Source organism: Pogonomyrmex barbatus, unplaced genomic scaffold (genome assembly GCF_055798465.1).
Source record: "Pogonomyrmex barbatus isolate J1 unplaced genomic scaffold, ASM5579846v1 scaffold5, whole genome shotgun sequence".
NCBI lineage: Eukaryota > Metazoa > Arthropoda > Insecta > Hymenoptera > Formicidae > Pogonomyrmex > Pogonomyrmex barbatus.
Window position 1 is genome coordinate 7,661,175 of NW_028297149.1, and position 17,224 is coordinate 7,678,398.

At 30.6% G+C, this 17,224-nt stretch overlaps 1 protein-coding gene across 11 annotated transcripts in view; it reads left to right on the forward strand.

The window, feature by feature from the left end:
* LOC105427216 (glutamate receptor ionotropic, kainate 2) overlaps positions 1-9,807 on the forward strand; it is a 128,203-nt gene extending 118,396 nt beyond the window's left edge. For 5 of the 11 annotated variants that reach the window (XM_089082086.1, XM_089082081.1, XM_089082082.1 and 2 more), the window contains 4 exons: positions 3,509-3,609; positions 4,300-4,510; positions 8,882-9,170; positions 9,668-9,807. In XM_089082086.1, coding sequence (XP_088938212.1) covers positions 3,509-3,609; positions 4,300-4,510; positions 8,882-9,170; positions 9,668-9,674 — 608 coding nt within the window. In that variant the 3' untranslated portion in view covers positions 9,675-9,807. Of the gene's footprint in view, positions 1-3,508; positions 3,610-4,299; positions 4,513-4,667; positions 4,833-8,881; positions 9,171-9,667 lie in introns of those variants that run through there. The other 6 variants (XR_016140500.1, XM_089082083.1, XM_089082084.1 and 3 more) reach the window with 6 other exon arrangements.
* The last annotated feature ends 7,417 nt before the right edge of the window (positions 9,808-17,224 follow it).

Below are 17,224 nucleotides of genomic sequence, written 5' to 3' on the forward strand. Positions count from 1 at the left end.
TCAATCATATAATAAATTTGAATGGTAATGCAACTTGTAAGTTATATTTATATACTATAAATCTCTGTCACACAGCTGTGACCTCTTGTATTGACAACACGTTTTGTGTGCGCGCAGATGAAAGAGACATGTTCAGTAGTCATAACTTTCATGTATCCGGCATATCTGTTTTAAGTTTCATTCATTTCAACTATGAGACATTCTGTTCGTTTTATGAATCGCATATGCAACATGGCTAAAAAGGTTACAGATAGACATTTCGTTTTACAATAGTGCAAATCATAATATGCAAACCTGAAAAATTTATGAAAAATTACGTAAATTCAATTTTTTATGAACAAGAATGAAGTAATAAGAAATAAATCAAATCGTGCATTCTATTTTTTTAAATATCGTGAAAAATCAATTATTTATGTTCATTTTTATAGTGTCTATAAATTTAATGATTATTGTATGTATAAAAAGAGTTAAAAGCTTTGTCGAATGTCAAAATAAATAAATACCAAAATTTTCATGGATTCAAAACAATCGTAAATATTAAAGCCATTTCAATCAGTGCCAGAAAAATTAAATTGTTGCCGTGCGAAAGAATAGCAAGATTCGGTCGAACGCGAAGTGAACAGAATCTGAACCAAAGAAAAGAGAAGGTTTCCAAGCGCGACAGACATCTCACGCAAAGTTTGCGGACAAATTTTTCTTAGGACTGTTCGAAAACGCTTCCGGATTTTTATAGAAGTCACAACAAGTTCCTTCTTTTTCTCCCCGCATTTTCTTTTTTTCTCCCTTCATTCGCAAAAACTCTTAGGCTATCTACCTACTTTACCTTCCTTCTCTCCCCGCCATTTCTTCTCCGCCTATCCTGTAACTTGGATAAGTACCCATTTTGCCGATGGTGTAAATGTACTTGACAAGACAGAAAGAAGAACGAACTGTCCCTACGGCGAGACGCAAAAATCTCGCGAAATTACAGTTGAATTGCTAATTTCCGTCCTTTCCAGTGTCTTGATTATTTGCTGTGGAAAAAAGCGATCGTTGTCGACCTTTATCGCGCTATTTCATAAGAATAAGCAATCTCGAGAGAAAAAAAGCTCTTCCAATAGTCTTAAAGTAAATTGAAGTAAAAATGTGAAATATAGATTGGCTTCTTCACTTTGCCGGGAGTCTTAAAAATGTCGTAGTTAATGATATCTTTTCATGAATTCTAACTTTGTGAAGCGTCATGATTATTTTAGATTAGATTAAAAGTATTTTAATTATAATTCCGATATTATTTTTTAATTATTTAGCTAAATAAATATTATTTGTTCATTTTTTAATTAAGTTAATTTATAGTAATAAATAAAAACAAAAAAAGAAATAAAAAAAGAAATTCTGAATATAAAAATAATATCTACCATTAACCAAATTAAATTAATGTACATTGCCAAATTAATTAACGTACATTAATTTAATATGGTCTTCCTAAAACTAGAATAAAAAAAAACAAAGAAACGTAGAAACACAAATTAAACTACGAATTCTTTGTAATAATTTAAAGTGTAGAAAAAATTAAGAAAAGATCAAATAATTATTATAAAATATGGTCAAAATTAATCTATTTTAAAATATTTCATAACATAACATTGTTGATGCTTTTTATATAATATATTCTTGTATTTATCATATTCATTAATTATTAAAGCAGAATTAAGGATATCCTAGTAGTATTAAGATAATAATATCGGAAATTCTCTCGAACCTCTTCTCTCTTCCTCTTTCTTCACTTAGCGCGACCTTGCATTTTCTCTCTCTGCTTATTCATCTTAAAGCACCGCTAACTCCGTGAATTTCCGAATTAGCGAGAGAGTCTCTTTGAGAACGATGAGCTCCGGATAATTCTCCGTTCGTGCCAAGTGTTTTGGCGAAAGTCCTATGGAAAACTTAAGCATATATCCGGTAACTTGGCGAACAGAACTTCCCACCGTGAAACTTGGATCGGCCTGTACAATGTCGCACGACCTCTCTCCGGTTTCAGTTCTTGATATCGTTTCGCAAAATAGGCGCGAAGCCCGGTGATATCCAGGCGCCCGTGCGAGAAACTTTCGTCCTTCCGGCGAGACGTCCGGACTGTCATCATAAATCACAGCGGTGTAGTTATGCAAATCCTTGCATCCTCCCGAGATCCTGGCTCAGTTGTCTTGCCGTCAATGATAAGTGGACACTTTTTAGCCTGTTCAAAAGCGCCTCCGTCCCATATACTTTGTTCCCCATTCTTTCTCTCGACTTGAAATATATAGCTGAAAGTTTCTTGGATAAAAAATATTTGCCAATACGAGTGAATGTACCTCATAAATTTTTCTCTCCCCGCCGTTTAATTCATGTTTAAATTAAATACCTGTGTATATAATTAATTGAGAATAATATAATTTCATTATATTTATTGGGATATATTTTAGAAATTTAAGTAAAAGTATTATAAACAATAACTGTATAAAATGCGATTAATGATCAAGATGATTTAATTTCTCATCATGAGGTCTATATGAAAGGAATTGAAAAATTTACGAAAGACAAATTTGCTGACTGCGTGAAAACAAACTTAGTTGACACCGTATTTTCGACCAATAAAGTAGAAATTCACCTCTAATCATCAGTAAAGAAAAATATTGGCGAGAAGTTCAAGCATTTATCAAAGCAATTTATTCAAATTTTATAGCTAATTCTATGTTACACTGTATTCATTACAATAACTTCGAAGTGAAACAGAAAATAAATATTGGATATTTTCTTTAACCTTTGAAATTTTATCAATCATTATTCTAATTGAGGTATCCTATAGGAAATATCAAATGTATACGACATTTGGAAAAATAAAGAGAGAAGAATAAAAAAGCATATATATATCAGTCAGTTCATTGCTCGCGTCAGAAAGTTCCGGTTTTACGAATAATCTTGCAAATCTTTATAGAAACAGTCGTTAATTTCGAATGCAACGCTCTCTTGAACTTCCGCATACTTCCTATCCTTCCGTTTTTATCGGGAGTAAGCTAAACTTCGCACCGAGCGTAAATATCCCTCCCGAGTTCACTGTTTTCGCGCGAGTCTCGCATCGCAATAAATACAAGCACCCCGCTATCAGTATATACGTTTTCCACGCACGCCCTATTCGCGGTCGTTACTCCATCGCGAAGTTTCCGCATGAAATAGACCAAAAAGTATAACGCGATCGATCTGAGAATGCATGCTTCGCTTAGATATTGCGCGCACGATTTTCCGCGGCCGCCTCTGCTTTTTTCTTACTTTCATACTTCTTTCGCTCTTTTCTTTGCTCTCCTGGACAAACTAGCACCACACAGGGTGACGAAGGGTGAGAGAGGATCCACGAAGAGGATCTAATGGGGGTATAGGATGGGGTACAAACACGCCCCGTCGTACTTTACGGCTGCCAACAGCGTCTCGCTCGCAGTGAAATTAAAGAGGACGAAGGAGCCAACATTAAAATAACGAGTTTTCGGTTTTGTCATTTCAGGCGGTGTCTTTGTTGTACTGCTCTGCGGCCTAGCGCTCGCGATTCTGGTGGCGATCCTCGAATTCTGCTGGAACTCCAAGAAAAATGCTCAATCGGACAGGGTAAGCCAAATGAGACGTCGATTAACAGTATAGGATTTTATGTGAACGTGCTGCATGAGTTGTACTTTCTCTTGGATGAACGAGGTCGTTTGAATCTTGATTCAAAATTCTGTAATTTCGGACTTTCGTGATGCCTATTCCCGAGTTATTATTTCTTTTATCCTTGGCGCATTGTATCATTATTTTTTATATCTCTTTGTACCAAACAATAATAGAAAACAAAATGCGTAAAATATAGTAAAATTCAATTTTTTTTTTTAGGACAAGAGAAAAGATGTATAATAGCGCGATAAAATATGAAGATGATTACATAATTTCTTTCCTCGCTGCTCAAATAATTTTAAACTCTCTTAATCCTCTCGAATTTAAATTTGTTCTTCTCATTTTGAGCGACGTTCAATTTTAACATGTATTTAATTTATATAAGTTAAATGTATTTAGATTGGATACGATAAGCCACATTTGTTTGAAAATACATACAATGTTTTGATGAGCAAACGGCCTTATGCGATGGAGAAATCAGCCTTGCATGCGTTCGGATCTCGTATGATCGTTTTGTGTATTGTCTCTTGGTGTATGTTGTACCTGTCGTACCGGCGTCCACTGTCTGCATCGTCAACGATTACCCCTTGGACGGTAAACATGCACATGCACCTCCTGCGCATCGATCATCATTTAACCGTTCAACAGTCTCTCTGCGCCGAGATGGCCTCGGAATTGCGATTCGCCATCCGCTGCGGCTCCCGGCAAAGACCTGCCGCAAAATCGCGCAATTCCGCGGCGGCGGGTCTGTGCGGCCGTTGCAGCCCGCGATCCTTCAGGAGAAGAACGCGTCTCTGCTCCTCCGCGGAACACGAGGAGACGACCTACATACCGAGCATCGAGATCCCGCGATTAAATGGTGTAAGTCTTGTCCCACACGACGGGCATGCGATCACGCAATCGGCGTCTCCGAGGACGAAAGAGTTTTATTATAAACTACGTGTCCGGATCTTTTTATATTTAATTCCATTTCAGCGTAATATTAACGATTCGTATCGCGCGTGACTCAATTACAGATTCTGCTCAGACACTTGCAATGGATTGAACAAATTGTCGTTGCCACACATATTCGCGGAAAAAAGTGGCAAAACAATCAGGAGAGATAGAAACGCGGCAGCAGATTACAGGAGCTTTCCGAAGAGAGCCGATTGTTGGTCGTGCGAAGCGATACTCATTCCACGGTAATTCAATTTCTCCGAGCAGAGCCAATTACGTGAACTCTGGATTTTTCTTGTTTTTGTGTTAAATGAGAAAATATTTTTAAGAGCAATGCATGCGCTATCAGTCGAAGATCTGCTGTATATATTACCGTGCTGAGAGTACAGTTTTCAAGAAGTCCCCCCCCTTCCAAATATACTTCTCATTTTGTGAAACTCAAAATCAAGAAAATAATGGATATTCGAGAAAGATTCTGCACATCAAGGGAGTATTATACACGTCAGTTGCCTCCCACAACGGATTTCGCACGGATTTATTGTACAACAACGTCTCTTTGTGAAATGTTGTAACGATGTGTACGTTTTTGAATAGCCGTTGTATTGATTTTGATATTGATTTTGCGAGGTTCCTTTACGACGAGTGCACATATAAAACGTGTATTCCATTACAAGATATTTTCCGTTTACGCATGTTTTATGTTTCGCAGTTAACAAACTGCTTGCAGTGTAAGATCATGTCACACACGCTTACAATTGCAGCATATATGCTAGACATAATTGCATGCATAAACTTGCAACAACAACAGTGTGTGCTTTATTGCGCATTATACCTTCGCATTATACCTTCGAGCGAAATTTAGTAGAATTTCTATCGAAAATGATCTAGTTTCATCATGCAGATATTACGCGATGAATAAAATTGATATCTAATATATTGATTACGTTTATTTCTTTACGAGGCAGGTCGTATCCCTCTTTAAAAAATTTTACATTTTCGTAAATTTATCTTTCGATATAAACCTATCAGAAACATTCTATATAAAAAAAATATACTTTATAAACAGCAGTCTTAAAAATAAAACAATTAATTAAAAATACATTAAGTATAGAATATTTTAATTATATTAAATATCTATATGCGTAAGTATCTAAGCATTTTGCAAAGTATGAAATTGTGATATAGAAATAATTTTTTTCAAAGTTAAAATTTTTTTCTGTCACCCTTCCAAATTTTTTCTTCTTATAAAAGAGTTTATCAAAAAAAAATATCTTTAAATTATTGTTTTAAATTGCAATTCAATAAATTATTTGTTTTAGATACACGAACCACATACAAGTATTACGAGTATTATTTTCTTACAATCTATTAAAAATAACAAAAAAATTCTTTCTGAATCTTTTAGAAATAATTGAGATTTTTAATATAATACATAGAATGCCGCTACCAAATTTGTAAGAGAACAAAGAAAGACTAATGCTTCTTTTTTTAAACAAAATTTTATGTTTTTTGATATAATTTTTAATCTTCTACAAAAACTAATTACTATTAAACTATTAAAAAATTATTCAGAGAGTTGTTAGTTTAAAGGTTATTTTATTCGGATATATTTTGATATTTAATATAAAATATCACGTAAAATATTTATTTTTTGACTACATTATTTTTATATTTCTATAAAATAATAAAATAAATCCATCGACAAAAATAAAGAAAATGTATGAAATAATAAAAATATATATTGCTTTAAAAAGAATATGAATTTTTCAATATATATCATACTTTTTTTTAAAAAAAGTAAATACATTATATTATAATACAATTTACAATATACAAATTTTTGTGCTTGATAGAATATTTTATATTATATATGTAAAGAAAAGAAAAAGCATTATTACATAGAAAAAGTGACATAATTTAAAAATTTATTATTTCTGTATCACAAGTCTATCTTTCTCGCAAAATTTCAGAATATTTGCACAATTTAGCATTTAAAATATTTAAAATATTCCACCCTGTATGTTTTTAAGAAATTCTTGGAATTTTTTTAGATTAACATTTATATACAATAGTAGTTTTCATATTTTTAATAAATTTATATCAAAACATAATTTTCTATTAAATATGTTTCTTTCAACTTTTTGAAAAGAATACAATTTATATTGTTATATATATCTATATTATATATATCTATTTATATCATTATGTATATATTAAATAAATAATTTATTAAAATTAAATGATATTTTATTAAATAATACACACACACACACACACACACACACACACACACACACACACACACACACACACACATTATTATATATACATATATTAATGCAAAATTATCGATATAAATGATGAATAAATTTGATAATTTTTTTTTAAATTGTGTCATTTTTTTAAATTAAAATAAAGTTTAATTTTTGTTGTATGTTTAAAATAAAGATTAAAAATTTCTTTATAAATATTTTTTCTTATTATTTATGAAATATAATTTTTAATTATAATAATATAATTTTTAATAGAAGAATTTCAAAATAATTAGTTGAAAAGTTTTAAAAGATCTTATGCGCATACTTTTAGCGCTTAATTCGTCTACATTGTTTAGACGACTAAATTAAAGTAAGTAATATTCTTCATTACCAGCGAAAACTTTGTGAGACTTCAACGTGATTCAAATCAAAATTCCGCGACTAAAGCAACAATGTATCACTCTCTTTAAAGCTCTTTTGTTCTCATATATATTGGAAGCTTACGCATTTTGAAATTTAATTAAACTTACATAACAACAGAATTAGAGTTCCAATATATTATCAATATTTCATCAATCATTTCATTCGGAACTAAAACGTTACTTTTAATTCTAGTAAATGGTTTCTTTTAAAAATGCGTAATATATCTCTTAAAATGCCACCTATCAAATACTTACGATAATATAAATGATAGACTGCAAAATCGACCTCATAAACTATTCAAACTCTTCAATCATTGTCGGCATTTATTCTTTCCAACATAAAAGGAATGATTACTTACTAAAACGAAAAAGTTATTTGACATTCGATATGTAATTTCATATGCATAGATGAACATCTATGAAATGTTTACAAAATCAAACATATTGTAACAAGTAGTATGTGATCTGACTATCTGACAGTAATTAACTTATGCTAATATACCATTTGTCAATGATATAAAAATTGTAAATAGCGATATCCATATTATTGAGAAAATGCAGTTGTATTTAAGCGAATGCCGTGCATTCTGAATTCCAATAATCCACATTGACCGTATTATTCTGTCTACGTCAGATTCGAATAATCTATTCATTATCTCTCACATTATCATGATAATCCTCTAACCATAATTTTTGCGCTCGTTTACGAATTCAGCGATAAGTTATAGCCTATTTATAAAAAATTCATATATAACGTACTTATGATAATTTGTATCGAGAAAAAAATAATATAAATTAATATAAAATATAAAATAATAATAAAATTAAAATATTCTCACAATTCACATATTAAATCATATCGTTTATGTTAAAATTATTATTAAAATTATTCAGAATTTAATTACACACGTGCGTATATATATGAAAAAAATCATGCATATAATATAATAGTTTAATGTATTATATTATGTTTTATATATGTTTAATTTTTTATTCAAACAAATGCTAACCTCGAAACTATAATAATAATTTGTGCAACATTTTTACACTAAATATGTTCAAAATGTTGGAAAAAACTACTGTTAAAAAAATAATATTTATATCCATTATTTTAAAAATTGTAGAGTGCATGGATTTAGTGCCTTTTCATATTTTTTTGTATTTTTTTAAAAAAATAATTTTAATATTTAATCATTTATATGAGTTTGATCTGCTTGAGATTATTCGTAGAAAAATCCGTTTTATTAACTGCGAATTTCGCCTTTATATAGCAGCCTTTTAATCGGCGATATATCTGCGTGTATCGTGCATTCGCTTTGTTCCATTCTAAAAACGTGATCCGAAAGCTATATCGGCACTCCTATATCCCAGAATTCCTATAAAAAAGTATCATTTTGCGAAGCACGTGCTGCTCGTTTCAAACAGACAACTATAAAGTCATTAGTCATCAACGCTATCTCGCGCGGAGGCCCAATGACAACTTTATCACCTATCTTCTTTAACAACTTTTAACAACTTCGTACAACTTTTAACTCGTCTATCTACTCAGAGATCGTCGCAAAATTTGATTCTCCATTAGTCGATCCGATATAGCTAACACTCGCGCTTATTTCTCAGCAGGAGGGTGGTGCGTTGTCGATGACGGAGATGAAGAAATCATTGAGCTTCGATCAAGTATCCCATGGCGGGAACACCTAGCACAGGCCTCATCCTCATCTTCGTCCTCCACAGCAGCAGCAACAGCAACAGCAATCGCAACAACAGCAACCGTGCAAAGCCACCTCCACGCACACGCGTCACACGCACTGCCACTCACATTCACATCTTCACAGCCACCACTCGCACAAACATCAAACACTTCCACCGAGGCAGAGACGGAGCTCTCCGGGCATCATCTTGGGTCAAGGTACAATCATCTAACGAAAAATCTTACAAATATTAATTAATTATTATATTTGTTTAATTAAGCGACATATTTATCGTATAAATTAATTTGCATTAGTTTGTATTACAGATAGGAATCCAGCAAAATTAAAAAATTTAATTAACAGATTTAGCTAAAGGTGAAAGAGATTGAAAGAAATAACTCTATTTTAAAATATAAAAATTTCTGTGTTTTTCTTATATTCTAATAAATAATAAATTTATGTAATTATAAACACATTAAGAAATATACAATATTTATCGATATATGTATTAAATTCAGATGTCTAGAAAGATCTCTGATGTTCGTAAATTAATTATTAATTACATAAACGTTGTGAAAAAAATACTTTATAAATCTAACATTTAAATAAATCAATTGTATTTGCATTGATATTAACATGAAGTCAAAAAATTCGTGCTTATTTTATACTGAATGTAATGTTACTTAACCATTAATCATTATTAATATTGCATTAGGAGGTGACCGTCCTGAGAATATTCTGTGGAGATTTGACTGCGATCTAGCGGGTGAACCGGACGTAGTAATTTCCCCACCGCCCCCACCGCCACCACCACCTTCGGCAACTGTATCGAGAACTACGACCCTTTGACCAATACTCGAAGAGGTGCCGACAGGTGTACCTATTCAAAAGGAACTGCCCACTCAGGCCTCGGTGGTCATCAACGTGATAGATCAGAAAGAGACGTGCTTATAGCACATATAGTCGCCGGGGCGAGTTGGTAAACCGCAACGAGGGCCATCTCGCGCCGACGACGATGTCGAATCATCATCGATCGAAGTGCTAACGAGAATTTGAGGCTGAGGTCAATTGGATGAGAATACCGTGACCGGAATTACAGTGTCTTTTTTTTTTGCGATGTATGTTCTCTAAAACACTTCAATAACTTCTTCTATTCTTTCAATGGAACTATAAATGGACGTAAATGGACGTATAATATAGCTCGCGATACTTGGAGTATCAAACAAAGTCGGGATTACACGCTGGCACGTATAATCCCGCGTGTATCCGCGTGAAGATATCGATAGCACCGGCATTGATGCAAGAAGGATGCGTTTCCTAATCAAGATAATGGATAGAAACTGTGTAGTTGCTCACATGCAATAGTTTGTTGAGTCAATATTGTATCAATGAGCAAGTAGATTCAGGAAACTATCGAGTTTGTTAGTCTGAATGAAAACAACAGAATGCTATTTGCAAACAATACGGATCCCTTGGTAGCATACGTCTGACCAACGAATCGGACCTGGATTGGTATCAAATTGAAAAGTGCCAGTGCGTGAATGTCACGAATCAATCGGAAGAGTAGGAACTGCAAATGGAATACCACGCGCAATACCAGTTGACCAGGAATTGCTCGTGTTTCGAAATTTCCCGAGGCAACGATAGAACCGAGTGGAAAGCCGGACGTTTGTTCGAAGTATCCAACCGGACAGACCAGAAACCGTCCGCGACACCATGACGGAACACAAGCCGATAGAACCGAATTTCAAGTTAAACACATATCGAAGCAGATTTAGAAAGTCGATAAAGTTTGTTAAAACGACTCGTTTTCACATATAGAACTGTATTCTATCTACGACTATATTGCGACTCTTAGATTAAAAACTAATCGCAAGAGCCAATAATGGACCATAAAAACATCAAATCATCCATTGCAAAATATCTAAATAATTATAATTGTTTTTTAAGTTATTGGCACTGTAGGATCAATTTTCAAATTATTCAAAATATAGTCGCATCGCAATTTTATGCAATTCTGTATGTAAATGCGAGCGTCAATCGCTGTATGATCGCTGACACATACAGTAATGTGATAGCAACGTCTATTGGAATGCAGTTTCCAGTGACAATAATTTTGAACTGCAATTTTGTCGCAGATACAATACTCACAAGACAAATATTTTATTTTTCTTTTTACCAATGCAAGATCAAAGATGCAAGATAGAATCAATAGACAAGTAAATGACAGTAAATTACAAACGGCTAAATAAAATAAACCTTACATTCGTGAAAAGTATAACGCAAGGCAATAAAACATCAATGGCTGTATCATATGATTCGGACCAAATTCAAATTAGTAACCACTGCCAGATTAGCCTAAACAAATGTGAAAACGTCCAATAGTTTGAGCAAAAATATGCAAATACAAAATACCAATTATATAAAGTAAATGCAAATATTACTTATTATTACAAAATTTCACGATATATTAATAATTTAAATATTATTTTTAAATGTATCGCGAAATATATGAAATAAGTACAAGAGTCAAAATTAAAGAAACATTTATTGTAAACTTTTTATTAATGATTATTATTAATTTTATTAATGATTTTTATTAATGATTATCCCGAAACAACTATTGTTTCAACTATTTAATTATAAGAATAAAAAAATTCAAATTACAATTAATACACAACAAATATATAAATCTTTAATGAGAATGATGATATATGTACGTCTTGTATATGTTATAACAAATTTCTTTCTTTAAAAATATTAGTAAAAAAAAATTCATTTTTTAAAAGAAACATTGGCCACTTTATAAAATCATTCAAAAATTGAGTCGTAAGATACTTCGAATGATAGTTAAAAGAATACGATCACTGGCATCTAACCATTGTATATTATAAGTAAGATAGTACATTAATTGTTGAGAAGTGATTTATAAATCTTTTGTATAAATATATGTGCAATTTATAAATACACTTAATGTATATGTATAAATCTGTATGTATGCATCGACATGTGTGTGTGTGTGTGTGTGTGTGTGTGTGTGTGTGTGTGTGTGTGTGTGTGTGTGTGTGTGTGTGTGTGTGTGTGTGTGTGTGTGTGTGTGTGTGTGTGTGTGTGTGTGTATATATATATAAACGTACATATTATGCGCGCATGGAAAACAAAGTGTGCGAATGCGCTAAAAAACCTAGTCATATTTTGACACAATCAAATAGTTTATTATCATACTATTGTGTGTACAACGAGTGTTTTTCACAAAAAGAAAAAATAAATAGGTAATTCAATTAATTGTTCGCTATACAATTCTTAGCTATATATTGCGGCATTTCGTATTGTGAATATATTATTGCGTGTATCGCTGTTTGTTAAAAAGATTATGTCGTGCAGCGAAATTATTAGTATGTTATCAGTCATTAATAAAGAGAAAATGAAAGTGAATTTACAAGTATGTACGCATGCGAATAATCTAATGATAAACGTTGCACTACAAGAAAAGCAGAGATAAAGAAAAGGTGAGATAAAGAACGTAAAAATATACAATCTATACTGCCACATGCGACAAGCGATTTACGATACACATTTTCAATTCAATACATTTTACAGTTACAACACGTATCTGTATTGTATGTAATATATAGTTGAAAAATTGAATTTATCTAAAGCATGACATTACGTATGAGATATTAATAACATTCGTTATGAAATTTATCATTATGTGCAGTTCTATACATATGCATGCATGTTCGCATGAATGATGTATAAAGTTTCAATGAAACAACTCTATATCATAAGTATACAAGAAAAATCGCAATACCATCACTTCCATTTCTGCATAAAATATATTTTCTACATTCTCACTTTCGTGGAAAATTTTTCAAAAAATTTTATTACATTTTACGATAACGATTTTTATTGGCAAAATTAAGCTTTATCTATTTTTTTTTTTTTTGCATAAAGTCGGAAAGAAACAGATGATGTAAAGTAACAGTTCAAGTTAACATTGATTTATCAGCGCATTAATCGAAAGTTGTAATCGATCTAATTGTAAAAAGGATATCTATATGAATGTCTATAAAAAAACAGCGCAACTGGATACTTTCTCTACAGCGAAATAAAAGATTGGAACACCGATTATACAGTATTTAATAATACAGGGAAAATAAATTTTTTCGACGCTCGTAAAAATTTCAATTTATACATAAAATGATGTATATACATATATATATATAATACTGCTATTAATTCAATTCTATTGTTATAAATATAGAAAATTTCCGTGGTTAATATTGATAAATTCTTTTTAAATAAAAATTCATTATTGAAGGATTAATCATAAAAAGGGCATAAAAAAATATTAAGTGTTATTTGATAAAATAATATAAATTGGACATTTATGATCTTAAAGTTTTAACTTTTAATATTTTATAAAATCATAACTCCCGAGAAAGAAATTTTTTTATAATGGAACTGGAAATTCTAAAAAAGAAAAAAATAGAGATATAAAATTAATATTCCCAATATTTTGCATTTTTCTTCTTTTTTATGTATTTTTCAATTATTCATACTGCATTTTCTCTTTTTTCAAACTTCAAACTCAGTCTACACAGTCTAATCTATTTTACTGTCGCACAATGTTACAGCTATTGCCTATCTAATTCTGTTACAACCAGTAAATAAAGCTATTAATAGAAGAATATTCATTGAATATTTATGGCACGCACATTTTACAATTGCATTTTTTATCACAAATATAATTTTGTCGGCACATTATTTTATAGATGAAAAATACATCAACACAGTGTTTCATCATAACTAATTCTTGAATAAAATATTTCAAAGCATCCTTATTTTCGATCGACTGTCCATAATCGCTATCGCTACAATGTTTATGCTAATCTGACATTCGTGATTCTCGACAAATCCACTGGCAAGATATCGTGATCGAGCATCCAATGGCTCTCAACAATCTATTGTACAGAAAGTGACTATATTCAACGGATTTCGAGGAAATTGTTACATCGCAAATCCATAATCGTATATAAATCCGATATCCGTAGAACAAAGCAGATAAAGCAATCGGTTAAATATGCATGACTGAACGACTGCACAACTCCCAGATTCTCTAATCGGGTCAAAGATTCAATCCACCCAACAGAAAAATACAACTCGAGCAGAAATAACGAACGGAATAAGCTCTAAAGGTTTACACGTTAAAAGTTTTATATTTCAAAAATTTCTGATTTCAATTTCAAGTGTCTGAGTTTATTTTCTTAAAATAAATATTAAATTCGTTCTTAACAAATCATTATCGCATCTGTCAATTACAAAATTGATAATTATTAATAAATATTTAAATATTTAGTATTATTATTAATAACTGTTATCAATATTTTGTTTATTTAAAAACAATATTTATAAAAATTAAGTCTATATGTCTTACAATTATTCAGAATAGATAAAATTAATGAGAAATTAATTTGATGTCTTATTATCTTTGTGAACATATTTCATAATAAGAAATAATAACAAATATCAAATATAGTTAATGCGACACAAAAAGAGAAGAACACTATTAAATAAATAACTGTTAAATAACAAATATTTCTACAGAAATGTTACAGCTTTAATTCTGCGTTCTCGTATGCATTTTGTACTAGTGAGAGGAAACAATATCAAATTGTTAAAAGAACTAAATCATCATCGATGTGAACACTGCTATGCCATATCGAAAATTGCATTCGTTTAGTCGTGACGCTTCAAAGAGAGTACGTTAAAATCCAGGTCATTTCCCGACATTTGAGACCAGAAGAAAAATGAAGGGAAGGTATATGGAATGCAATCATCCCTAGAGCGAAGCTTTGATAGCTTTCAGGAGCTAACCATTAACACGTACATGGGATTTTACAGTCGATATCTTGAAATATTTCTCATGGCGAATGGAATAGATGAAATATGCTCCATAGAAACATAACTAATAAATAAAAACAATTTTTTTAAAAGTTTAGTATACCAATATATTTATTATTTGTTCATTCTGATTATTCTTTAAAAAAATCAATTTTTCTATTATTTTTATTCTTATACACGATGTAATAATGATTTTTTACTCTGCTATTTGATTAATGTTCAAATTGCATCTTCAAATTTTCGATATGCATTGAAGATACGTGTAAAATATTAAATAAATTTATTAAGCAACGTGAAGAAATTCGTAAACGAGAGAACAATTTTTAATATTGCTTAACAAGGCCCTGGAACAAACGATCCTTTTTATCTCATCGTCTTTTTCTCTTCTTCTCCCTTTTTATTTTTTTGTCTCTCGAGGCGCTAAAACCAATGGAGAGATCCATTAATGCTTCAATGCTTTAAAGCAGATGTCGCCCTTACTATTCTTTGTCTCGATACAATTACTCGCTTTTTTGCCGTTTAATTGGTTCGTTAACAAATCGTACATTACAAGCAATAAAAATGAGATTTATTATAGCTTATTCATAAGCGATAACAAATTGAAGAAAAACGGAGTAAATTATTAGCAAGACAAAGGTATAAAAGTATGCAATATTATTATTTATTTGTCTTAAAGGAAGATATTAAAAAATTGGCAATAATTTCTTATTCGCTATAGATTCTTTCTTACTTATTTCTTACACTTTAGTTCTATTAAATAACCCATATATGCTCAATATAATAATTTTATTCCTTTTATTGTACTTAAAATAAAAAATTAGAATAAAAATACATATGCTGTATAATTTATCAACTTATTAATAAAAAATTTTGAGTGTCTCTTGTCTGAAATGAAATTTAATATCAAACCGAAAATGTGATCTTTTTATATTTTCAAAAAAGTCATGTATGTCATTTTTTATAATTAGATATGAAACTATGATTAGAAACTTTCTTGTTTCATTAAGTATAAAAAAAATAAAAATTAAAGATTCCTCTTGTTAATCGTTTATTTAATAATGTTCTAACAAATGATTAATGATATAAAGATATTCGTATTTAAGTTACATATTTCTAGTAATATTTTAAATTAAAAAATTTAAAAATATTTCAAAAATACTTATATAATATATATAAGTAATACATATAAAAAGATATTAAGAAGTCATAAACTGTTATAATGGCATACAAAAAATAAAATAAACTAATTATCAAATTTCCGTTAAATATTATTATATAAAATTTGCTTGCTATTTTCAATTTCTAAAATAATTGTTATTCAAAAATTTTCAGTTTTGGTCAAATAAACTTAAATGTAATAAATGCATTTGTTATCATTATATAGTTGGAGAATTTTATTTAATGAAGAGAAAAGTGAGTAAAATTTCATACACACATACACGGAAATTTCTTTTTCTATTTCCCATTTCGTGATGGTGCGAGTATTCATTGAAGTTGATTGCATTCGTTTATTTTCAATAATTATACCGTTAAGTGAACTCTGGCTCGCTCGGTAGTCACGAAATTTACGAGCGTACGCCAGTTTCCCGGGGGAGTGTCAGCCAGTTTGGATATCGATTGACAAACAGGACCTCTTATTAACCATCCCACCGTGATATCTGATCGAAAAGCATCCGCTGACAGATCCGTCGACGGAAACCCATAGATAAATCTATGCGAGTTCTATATCGTTGATTAATAGAGCTTGGAGCTATCACGACGTTTGATGATGATAGAAACTCCATAATTTTCCTAATATCGATGTATGCAATTATATTAATCTACTGTATCTCATGTGCTTTGTAGATTAATAATAATAAATCTAGAAAGAAAAATGTGTAGAATTGATACTTTTCAAAATCTTTCTCAAATAAAATTTAGAATCAATTTTAAAATGCAGTTTTCCTAGCAATTTTTTTACTTTTATTTTGTGTATTTTCAAATTAAGAAATTTATAATCATTTAAAATATTAAAATAATAAAAATGTTTAGAAATATTTTATAACATAGTAATATGATAAAATTTTGAATATCAAATTAACAATAAAACAGAATTTATACATATCTATTAAAAAAATATATATATTTTCATCCTTAAATATCAAATATATTTATGTGCTGATAAATAATTATCATTAAGAATCGTAAATTAATGCAATCTCTAATTCCGAAGCTAAACCACAAAGCAATAAGATTAATCCTGGGATTAATTACAATGAAAATAATATTCTATTTCTCATTTCTCATATATGCAAGTATTAACTAAAAAATGTATATCTTAGCAGAGACAAGAATACTTAGCAAACATCGGTATCAGATACCATGCTAA